This window comes from Hoplias malabaricus, chromosome 1, assembly GCF_029633855.1.
Source record: "Hoplias malabaricus isolate fHopMal1 chromosome 1, fHopMal1.hap1, whole genome shotgun sequence".
NCBI lineage: Eukaryota > Metazoa > Chordata > Actinopteri > Characiformes > Erythrinidae > Hoplias > Hoplias malabaricus.
Genome location: NC_089800.1, coordinates 70,179,864 through 70,191,983, shown reverse-complemented (window position 1 = coordinate 70,191,983; position 12,120 = coordinate 70,179,864). Strand labels below are relative to the sequence as shown.

At 38.1% G+C, this 12,120-nt stretch overlaps 1 protein-coding gene across 5 annotated transcripts in view; it reads right to left on the bottom strand.

Annotated features, from left to right (window-relative positions):
* Nucleotides 1–5,247: 5,247 nt before the first annotated feature.
* The window catches only part of hspa12a (heat shock protein 12A), a 54,090-nt gene continuing 47,217 nt past the window's right edge, over nt 5,248–12,120 (bottom strand). For all 5 annotated transcript variants that reach the window (XM_066672339.1, XM_066672327.1, XM_066672354.1 and 2 more), the window contains one exon: nt 5,248–12,062. In XM_066672339.1, coding sequence (XP_066528436.1) covers nt 11,538–12,062 — 525 coding nt within the window. In that variant the 3' untranslated portion in view covers nt 5,248–11,537. The remainder of the gene's footprint in view (nt 12,063–12,120) is intronic.

The window sequence follows — 12,120 nt, the reverse complement described above, 5'->3', positions numbered from 1 at the left end:
ATGAAACAAAATTATTGCAGGATTAGCTAATAAAGAGGTGAGGGACAGTGCTCAAAGCTGCTGAAACATGTCAAGCGTCCACTTCTGTAGGCCATGATGCTATTGGTGGACAGAGTGGCATGTGGGCGGAGCCACTGGAGGGCCGTTTCCAGAGCGATGGCCTCTTGCTGTCACCGTAGCAACAAGGCCCAGTTTCTGCTGATGTGATGATCTCATCTCCACCCTCAACCCAGACACATAAAGACTTGTTTTTATACAATGTCAGGATGTGGAATCACACATGTCCCATTTTATATATAAAAAACTTTAACTTTCAATGTCAGCTTTCAAATATATATACTCAAACGTTTGTGGACACCTGTTAATGAACATTTCCTCTGAAGTGATGTGTATTTATCCATCCATCCATCCATTATCTGTAACCGCTTATCCAATTTAGGGTCGCGGGGGTCCAGAGCCTACCTGGAATCATCGGGCGCAAGGCGGGATTACACCCTGGAGGGGACGCCAGTCCTTCACAGGGCAACACAGACACACACACATTCACTCACACACTCACACCTACGGACACTTTCGAGTCGCCAATCCACCTGCAACGTGTGTTTTGGACTGTGGGAGGAAACCGGAGTACCCGGAGGAAACCCACGCGGACACGGGGAGAACACACCAACTCCTCACAGACAGTCACCCGGAGCGGGAATCGAACCCACAACCTCCAGGCCCCTGGAGCTGTGTGACTGCGACACTACCTGCTGCGCCACCGTGCCGCCCATGTGTATTTATGAGTTTGGATATTTGAAAAATAGTAAAAAAAAAAAAAAAAAAAACCCAGGAAAAAACTCTTTGAAGCAGCACTTCTAAACTAAAACATTGAACACCAAAACATGATAAATAGACATTAAGTTTTTCAGTGGTTGCATTTAAGGTGGAACTGAAAAAACACAATAAAACTGATTGAACAGCTCAGTGTGTTTTTTGTAAACATCTGTGGTACAATGTGAAAGTAATTGACCATGCTGAAACGCTCAGCACACAATATATACATATACAACTACAGGAATTAAAGAAAATGAAATAAACTGTAGAGAAAACATTTTGTCCAGTTTATATTAATTTAAAATGTATTTCTTTTTTATTATTAACCCTGGGTTATGTATTTGCTTTTTTTTTCTTTTCATATTTCTGTGTTCATATATTCATATGTCTCCGGTTATTTCTCTGCAGTTACACAGCTCCAGGGGCCTGGAGGTTGTGGGTTCGATTTCCGCTCCGGGTGACTGTCTGTGAGGAGTTTGGTGTGTTCTCCCTGTGTCCGCGTGGGTTTCCTCTGGGTGCTCCGGTTTCCTCCCACAGTCCAAAAACACACACGTTGGTAGGTGGATTGGCGACTCCAAAGTGTCCGTGAGTGAACGTGTGTGTCTGTGTTGCCCTGTGAAGGACTGGCGCCCCCTCCAGGGTGTTTTCCCACCTTGTGCCCAATGATTCCAGGTAGGCTCTGGACCCACCGCGACCCTGAACTGGATAAGCAGTTACAGACAATGAATGAATACTGGTTATTTATTTTTTTTATTACATGGAGATAACACAACCCAACACAGCCAAGGCGTAACATAACAAAAAATGTTTTATTGTTTGTTTGGTTTTTATAAGTGATCATTTTTTACATTATTTTAATTGTTTTGTTTTTTTGCCTGAGGTACCCAAAATTGTATTAAGAATCATACACCACTCCCATCTCATAAATAATGCTCCTGAGTCTCATTTTGTGCTTTTTGTGGAGATTATATAATCTGTTTACAGCTGTCTGAGTACACTATATGCACCTTAAAAAAGTGGAATTCGGTCAGTATGAGGGGTGATTAACAAGTTTTGAGCAATTTGTTAATCCAGTTAAGGTTAGCCTTACTCATTCTATAAATTCTTGTCCTGAAAATATAGGAAAACAAGCACACACACACACACACACACACACACACACACACACACAGAGTGCTCCTGTCCTGTGAGGAGGTTGAGTGGTCCTCCAGTGTGTCCTCTGTTAAAATAACAGAGCCGCCTGCTCTGATTGTTTAAATTGAATCTGAGCGTCTGTGTTCGTCCACCCACCGGCCAGACACTCAGCGAGGGTCCTTCAGTCCAGCACTAATTACTGCTCTGTTTTTACATTAAAGCATTTCATTAGTGCTGAGAGACTGGAGATCAGATGCAATAAAAGACTCTCAGTCAGCCACAGAAATGACTCCAATAGAAAAATACAGAATTATATTAAATACATTAATCTGGACTGACCAAAACCACCAGCCATCCGGTGATCAGCATAGATTATTCAAGCTTTTTAATAATAATAATAATAATAATAATAAATTTTTATTTGAAAGCGCCTTTCAAGAGAACCAAGGACACTGTACAATCGACAATAAAAGAAAAAATAAAAGGCAAATAAAACGGTAAATACACATACGTACATACATAGACACATACATAACCATAAACACATACACATAATATCATCCATATGCTAGTTTTATGATGAGTTTTGAGTCTGGTTTTAAAAACATCTACAGATGAACAAGCTCGCTGTTCATCAGGAAGACTATTCCACAGCTTTGGACGCGCAACACAAAATGCTCTATTTCCAATGGTGCTTAGCTTAAAATGTGGGACCTCAAGCAAATGGAGGCTTGAGGACCGAAGAGTATGCACTGGAGAGTATGACTGAAGTAAACTACTTAGATAAGGGGCAAGGTCATGCAAGGATTTAAACACCAACACAAGCAATTTGTACGATGCTTCACTGGGAGTCAATGAAGACGACTTAGGACTGGAGTAATATGCTCCCATGATCTTGTATGGGTCAGCACCCTAGCAGCAGTATTCTGCACATACTGCAGCCTGCTCAAAGCTCGAGCAGGGAGGCCACACAGCAGAGCATTGCAGTAGTCAAGTCTGGAAGTTACAAATGCATGGACTATGGTCTTAGCAGCAGTGAAAGAGAGAAAAGGGCAAATTCTAGAAATATTTTTAAGATGGTAGAAGGCTGTCCTACTGTTTGACTGGTTTCCAATCTGCATTATGAGTCAATATTGCAGTATAGTAAAATGAAAAACACATATAAACAAATCACCAGTGAGAGATATGCTGTTGTAGAGAAACTTACTGAGTTTATTGTTTGCAGTGGTGGTAAATAGAAACAGACCTGTGTAAATGGCTAAAAGCTCCCGCACAGAAATTTATTACAAACCCATTTCCAAAAAAGTAGGGACACTGGGCAAAATGTAAGTAACAAAATGCAACACTCTTTAACAGAAATTACGGATGGCATCCGTAATTTCTACAGGGGAATTCACTTATTGATTTGTCAAACTACAGGGCACTTTTCCACTTTGCCTCAGTCCATCGTAAATGAGCTTGGGTCCTGAAAAAGAGGCAGCATTTATGGATCCTGTTTATATAGTTTCTTCTTTGTGTTTCTGGATGCAACGACAAACAGTGTTCACAGACAGTGGTTTTGGAAAATGTTTTTGAGCCCATGCAGTGATTTCCACTACAGAATCATGTCTGATTTTAATTCAATACTGTGCAAAGATCACAGATGTCCAATAATGGTTTTGGGCCTTGTGCATTTCATTTATAGATTTTCTGAAAGACTCAACCTCAATTGATTCTTTTGTTGCCCAAATCCAACTTTTTTGGAACATGTTACAAATGGGCATGTTTATTTCGAAAAAAAAAAAAAAAATTCGAAAATTGGAGTCTCAACATTTAAAATATGGTGTTCAAACTACATTAAATGAAACATATGGCTGAAATGATTTACACACATTATTGCATTTAATTTTTATTTTCATTATGTACAGAATTCTAACGTTTCTGGAAATTAATCTGTAATGTCCACATTACAGAATGCTCCATAATGAGTTATCAGCAATATATATATATATAAGCTCAGAAGACAATTTCTAATTGTGTGAATATTAAATGAAACGGCTAAACACAATTTCCACTTATTTATAGTGAACCTATCACTGATGTTTAACTCATATAACTACAGCTGGTAAACGTACAACTTGTAGAACTTTGGGGCAAGTTGGAGTAGTGTTTGTGAGCCAGTATTTGCTGACCCGTTACCAACTGAAAATAATTTTTGAAATTTTGAAAATGTGGTTGAGGTCCCCTTTAATCTCCTGTTTACAGGTGGCCTTCTATTAGTAAACACGCCCAGCTGTTCCATTAAGGACCACTAGAGAGCACTGTGACCGCTTTGATAAAAACAAAATTCCTAGCTAATGACCCATATACAGCTTTGTTGTGAATATTCCTTGAACTCCTTAAGGATTTTCTAATCTTTTTTTAAACCCAAAATGGACCAGAATATTCACCAAGGTCTGTGGTGCTGGTTGGGCCCCAAACAAATTGGCATTCTTCCTTCAAAGCAGAAGAAAAAACAGTGGCACCTCATTTCATAAATTGAATCGTGCATTTTTTGGTGGGACGCAGGAGTTAAGTGTGCCACTTCTACCTGCTACATAAAAACTCCATTGAACGGAACAGGTTACAGTTCAATGTCTAATACATTACCACTCGCTGGTGAAGAGCCTAAAACATGCTCAATGGAAACAAACCATAAAACTGAAGGGCCCTCTTCCTTCCAAACAAAGGCGCGTTTTGTTCAGAATGGCGGGGTAGGGGGGGGGGAGCAGTCATCAATGGAAAAACTCTGTATTTGAACCTTTCAAACCTCGTTAGCTTATCCGTTTCAATACGCCTTGTCATTGAACTACATGAAAGATCAAATCCAACTAGAGAAAAATGTCTCCTTCTCCCTCTTCTTGCTCTGAAGATCTATTCTAAAATTCTTTTAAAACAGGATGCTTCTCAAATATTCACCTGTTTCCTGGTGTGAGCATGATATCATGCAATCTTTAAGACCTTCAGTTTATTAAAAAATGTCTTATGAGTATGAAGGATGTTGATTCACCATGGAGATGTTTTATTGTGCTCTTAGGTCCAGGGCTGTGTTGTGTGTGAATGCTTGGTACCATGGTCCAATAACATTTTTTTTTTTTTTGTCTTTGGGCTGATGTGCTGTACAACCTGTGAGATCATGGTAGAGCTCCATTCAGTATGTCTGTGATATTAATTGACGTCACTAATGCTTCCATGGATGAATGTAATATGTTATTCACAAATATGTAAACATGAATTAAAAAAATACAAGACATCACTCTTTGAAATACACATACGATTTATTGGAGGACAGTTTGGGTACTTGGTATTGATTGTAATACAGTTGTTGCCTACTTTTTTGTGAGTGCCAACAGTGGGAGAAATGGCTCTGGACTGGCCCAGAGTGCACAGAACAGGAAACAGCAAAGTGAGGTGTGAGAGGATTTAAATTGTGCCAAAAAAATAAAAAATAAAAAAAAGAATTGAGAAGCTTTTTAAACTATTGTCTGATATTCTCTGGTGAGAAAAAAAAACAAGATATCTCATGTTGATGTGTTGTTTAAATCAGTTAAAAATAAATCCATATTTAATTTCACTAACTAGTGGCTTGCATTGGAATATTAAAAAAATAAAAGTGTATACAGTACTGGAAATAAAATGGAACATACAATATTTTTTCCTATTTTTTTATTATTATTTTTTTTTTTGTTTAAGTTCATAAGCTTAAAGCATTAAGCAGAGTATAATGTGGCTATACAAGTTAGCTGGAAAGGATAGCATAATTGTCACGCTAAGTGTTTGTGAGATCAGGAAATGTCAAAAACTTCCATCTCCTGACAGATCTTTAAAGAACGGACTGAGAGTACTCTGCTAAAGGCAGCTCATGCAAACACATCTAAGCCAATGACCTCACTTCCCTTTTGACATGCACAAACTGATGGAAGCTAAAACACTAGCATCAAGGAATAAGCTTCTTTAGGTGGCTGTCAGTTTCACCGTTTCACTGTCCAAAATAACTTCAAATAAAGCACATATTGGAGCTAAAACACCCTTGTAGCAAAACCAAGTCATGTCTGAAGTAAAAAGGTAATCAAAGGCAGAAGAATAGTAATCCCACTGTTTATTATCATTATTTTCTTTTTATGCTTAAGTAACTCATGCTACTCGTGCTTTGCTTCAAGACACCGAAGGCAGTTCTAACATCAGAAAATGAGCCTCTGACGCTAGCTATGTGCTAGGCGCCATTTTACACTACTCTAACACTGACACTTGGCGGAAACAGTTGTTCAAGTGTTTAGTTTTGTATACAGTTTCAGTGAGGTGTTTTATCCAAGAACATGTTAATATGTAACCCTTTGTTAGCGATATGTTTTCCAGCACCTGATGATATGCTAAATTTTCAATTATAAATAATAGTATGTAATTAATGCAATAATTACAGGCTCAATACTGATGATTGGGCTACGCTTACATTAAAATGCAGTATGGATTTGGCAAGAGAAGCTCACACAGCCATCTCTCTCAGTTTTTCAAATATGCATAAAGCGGTTCAGTTTGAGTATCAGTCCTTTAAGTATGAAATATTCATATTTTTCTGCATAAAATATGGTCAAAGAGGAAGAAAAAGCCTCTCATGCTGGCTGACCTAAAGATGTCTGCTTCAAATCTGATTATTATTATTTTTACATATTTGCAAAAACAAATTCCATGATGCTTTATATCCTCAGATGTTGTTTGGTTATCAGAATGTGAATGGGTTATAAACACTTAGATTTTCAATGCCAACACTGTATTTGTCATTGCTGAAGCTTTCACACATATTACATTAGCAGTATAGCGGGGATAACTTAAAGGAACACACCAGTATTTTAATCTCAACTTGAACTTTATCTGCATTAGTGCACATAGTCAGTACCACAGAATATTATTTTAATGTTTTTTCCATACTTAGAAACAAGACCAATCCTGCTGACTTTAAACACCTTCATAATAGAAGTTAGTGTACAATTGCTAAAGTTCAAACTTTTTCTTACCGTATGTGATCATATTCTTTCAAATGCCATCTTAAATGTGCCGACAAAATATGTATTAAATATGTAAAGATAAAGCCTGCTCTTTATTTAACATTATAAATAATCACTTTCACAAATATAATCAGCTGCTTTAGGAAAAAAAATGACTTTTTGCACCTTCACATTTTTTGAGGGAATCATTTTCATAAAATGCAAAACATCACAAAGTATTACTATTTGAAATTAGACAATCATAAATGACACAATAATGTAAATATAGCAAAAGTATTATGTTACTGCTCTAGTAAGTGTTATTTTGTATTGCCGGGCCTGTATTGATTCCCACTCTATCTAGATCTAGCTTAGCCTTTATAATAATTTCTCTAATTAAGCAGCTATTTATTCAGTTATATTAGAAATGTGTTTGAATCAGCAGGTATATACACTTTTCAAGTAAGGAGAAACATTTCTTTCTGTCTGATGTAAAGGACCACAAGCTACAGACAAATTAATCAGAGATACCGTGAAAATACTGGAATATTCCTTTAAGTGGTTTAGCATGGCACAGAGCTTCACAATACAATGCTTTATTGCTTATGTTTTAGCGTTTTATTTTGCAGGGGGAAAAGTGGGGAGATGTATTATGACCAGATTAAGTCTAAAAGGAGCAGCAGTACCTCTGTACCTCCTCAGATTTGACGCACAGTGAGATATTGCTTGTTTTAAAGCGATGATTAAGAGACTGTAAAAGTCATTTAAGGTCAAAGGCTTTCAAGTCTTTTTGCGATAGAACCACACACACATGCATTCACTCGTGTATGTGTTATGAGATGTGTGTGTATGTGTAAGATGCACAGGCTGGTGAGAGTGAGTCCAATGAAAGCACGCACACGCGCTCACCCACAGACACCCACACACAAACGCGCATTGCTATGAAAGCTGCTAAATTAGCTCTAAAGTAACTCTAAAAATCTGTACAATATTTTTAAATACTGTATTTACAGAAATAAACATTTTCAGCCATCTCTCCCATAATCAAAACAATATCAAGGAAAAAAAATAATCAGAACAATTAATAATTAAAATCAACGTCAGTGTGCTCCTCTTTCTGCTGAGCTATGAGGATAAAGGCAACAAGCATATTGCGATGGCTATTTTTATAAACCCACCAGCAGCCTCTTTCTTACACTGCCTTAAGTAAGGTGTACTTCTATTCACATTCCAGGATTTTCTAGTTTTCTCTTTTTGTCTAAGCACAACATACTGACCGATCAGAGTAAGAAATGAGGTTAGTGACATGATCATCTGAATGTGTGACAACGCACATTAGTCCTCATTACAAGGGGAACTCCATTTAATAATAAGGTAAAGGTGTAGCCAGATTCTAAAAGGATGGTTTGATGCAAAATGCACTGTTCTGGAGAAACCAACTTAGAGTTAGAATTGTTCACGGTGGTGGTGATAAGAACCAGACATCTGAACAGTTTAAGCAACTTAAAACATATTATGCTTTGTTATAACATAGGCCATGTTTGTGCCATAGACATCACAACCACGAGTTCCTTTCACCACCATGTTACAAAATATGAGTGGGTAAATTTACCCACAGTGAACTTTGGTGAATTTCACACCAAACACTTTGAATTCTCAACCCCTGAACTGAGAAAATAGGAAAAAACTGCTGGAATTCACAGAATTAACCAGTAAATACAGGTTTGTTGTGCATGGTTAAATTCACAGAGTAACACTAGATATGCATGTTAAAAACAACATTAACATTAAAAGAAAAAAAAAAAATCAAAATTAAAATGTCATGGTTAAAGTGTGCTCCTATGCAGCTGCACTAGCGCTAGTGCTGGAGACTGTAGCTTGATATACATTATATCCAAAAGCTCTCTTAGCTCTTAGTCGATGAAAGCTAGCATGTGCCCAATGCTGATTAGAGCCTGATTGATATGTTTTGGCCAATAAAAATATCCACTGATAATGTTCCTCAGGGTTACTGGAATCTAAATTTCCCACCAAAAACACGTCACGTTACAACTTCTCTTAGTTACACACAATTCATAATTTCAGAACTCCACTCTAGTTTTTGTTACAATTACATTGTTTTCTTGAATACCTAAAATGTAATACTTGAGACCTGATAGTCATCCCAGTCAGCAAAGCACTATTACAACTATTTCACATTGTAATGAAACCACTGATATCAAATTTGGTATCAATACCAAATTTAACCAGGATGAAGTGGTTATGGAAGATGACTAAACCTGTCACACTGTTTGGGCCCAAACCTAATGTTGCATTCCAAACAAACTCATTGATATCTCTATTTCTGATTATGACTAGTTCAAGGAACCAGAGCCATGAAAAGGTTTGCCCTTGAGGAGCCTGTGTTTGTTCTAGAAGTGTACAAGCAGTTTCAGATAAATACCCTGTATACAGAGTATTTTTATGATGCAATGGTGGATGTGTGACACATTAAAAGCTTGAAATGATCAAGTTTACACTGCCAGTGCACTTCTCTCAAGACACTTTTTTGATTTTACAAGCAGTTTGGAAGACAGCTTAAATTCGCTCTGCTAGCTTTCATTCACTACAGCTACATTAGCAGAAATTTTAACTTTATGACCCTTGAGAAGGCAACCTACAGATTTATCTGCCTCCCACCCTTCTCTACCAGTCAGTCAGAAATGAGCAAATGGGGCATGAACCAAACAAAGACTACAATGAACAATGGTAGTGTAACCAAAGCTCTGATCAGGCTGTACTGGTAGGATGATCTTTTTTTTTTCCTTGTTTGTCCAATCGGATTCATGTGCTTGGCTAATCTGTGACCACGAAGGCTTGTAGAGTTGTGCATAAGTTTCTCAGACATTCAGACGTCAGCAAAAACTGACCTTCTGGACCCTATAATTATGAAGTGTTTTGATCATCATCTAGCTTTGATGACCACCGCTAAATTGAAAATTTCCAAAGCACATTCACTAACACTCAGATGCTTTAAGGCACCCAGATCTGATCAGGTGAACAAGAAAAGAGTGAATGAGCCAGCTAGCTAACTAGTGGAAAAAGACGGTAAATCAGGGGCTCTCAAACAAGGGGTCAAATTTACAAATGGGCTCACACTTCCATATTTTGTCAACTGAAACAGCAAATTTAACTGGTTTGCAGAACATTCATTTTGTTCATTAGTGGTTATTGACCTTTGGAAACACATAGTGTAAAACTACTGGATATGACTAATGAGATTAGCGTCTGTGAATCTTGACTTTGAGCTTTAACTAGACTGGTTTTGTGTTTTTTAAACTTATAAAATTATATTTCTATAGAACTGAATGAATTTACGTAAATGGAAAAACAGGTTCGGTCAGTGGGGTCATTGTGTGCTAAATCACAGTAAAATCATCAGTTTGACTAATAAATAAAAAAAAAAGTAACAGTGGATATTTGGTTACATGTTTTAGTGCTACTTACAGTAAATTCACTGTCCAGGACCCATCCTGAAGAATAATTTTCCTTACTTTACTGTTCCCCTCTATGTTTTTCCTTCAATGTTTATTCTCTTCCATAATCTTCTACTATGAAAATGTCTAAATAACTGCACAGGCAAGTATTATGCTAAACCATAGAATGGATCTCTGTAAGTTAGGCTAGCAGTACACTAGCTTATGCTTTACTAACAGTCAGTCACGGAAAGAGTATTTTCAAATTAGTGCAAATAAATTTATCATGAATGCTGCCAATTTGCCAAGAGCAAAAGTAGCTAGTTGTGCTACCTAGCTTCTACCATTAGCTAGAATGACAAAACTTATCAGCATTGGCAATATAGGGAATATTATTTGATGAATATTGATGTGACAAGATAATTCTATGATTTTGGAGTTGATGGGATAAAAGGCATTCACAAATATTAAATGAACACATGAAAATGCCCCAGATTGTGTGTTTTGGTACATTTTCCTACCCCTTCATTGGAGTTGCTCATAAAACTGAATGAAATGTCTACATTCAATTAGGTGGGTCAAAACGTTAGACAGGTACTATATTTTCCTACTGTAAATATAACACACCTAATCCAGTCTTTCAGTGCTAGCTGCATCACATGTTCCCACTGGGCTGGATATTAGGATATTAGACAGTCAAAATATGGCCAAATATTTTGAGAAACAAAAAAGTTTTAAAATCAAAAAGCAAAATCTCGCAAGCTGTAATTTTTTGGGTCCTCAACATATTTGGCCTTATTCTCATGTCATATTAAATATCCATTTGTAGGGTTGGTCACCACAGTTGAGCGTAATCTACATCTCCTTCTCTTTTAATGTTTTCCTTCATATGATGCTGAAAAATAAACCAACGATCAGATGGAATGATACTTTTGCCTGGTAATGCACTTTGAAATCTAAATATAAACGCACATGATCCAGCTCTTCAGTGCTAGCTGCATCATGTGTGGAATGAAACTCAGAAGTAATCAGATCTACACTTGTAGAGTTGGTTACCAAAAGCATTCTCTCCAGCCTTCCTTTCTCTTTTGCTTTACTCCCCTGAACACCTTATAGCTCTACTCCTAGATGATTACTGGCTCAGGAAATCAATGCTGGCTTTGACGCTGCGGGAGGTTGCCACATCGACAGCCATGGCGCGTATTTCCGTGTCACCGAACTGCATCATGGTCTGGATCTCACGTCGTGTGGCTGAGCTCTCCGTACCGCTCACGTCCAGACGCAGCGACCCACATTTCCGCACGCCAGGATCTGAGATGAAGCTCACTGATTCCTTCTCCGAGCAGTAGACGTGGATGACGATGACCTGCTGGCTGGGCCGGGCAGGCGTATAGCTGCGCTTCACGGTCTCACCCAGAGCCACTGACTGGTCGGCTGCGATGAATGTGTCAAAGACATCGGTGCACCAGCGTGTACCATCCTTTAGCAGCAACTTCTCAGGTGGGTGCTTCCCCTCCACAAAACGGTTCAGGACCCCCACACCATAGGTGAGTGGTGAACGGCGCACTTTAATGACGCTGGGGTCCAGGCCGAACAACACTGCACCTTTAAGGATGGTCAGGCCCACGTCATGAGGGATGATAATACGGCTTCGCCCCTAAACACAAAACACATTTTTTTTTTAAATAAACACAATGTGTTTTTGTGGAATATAT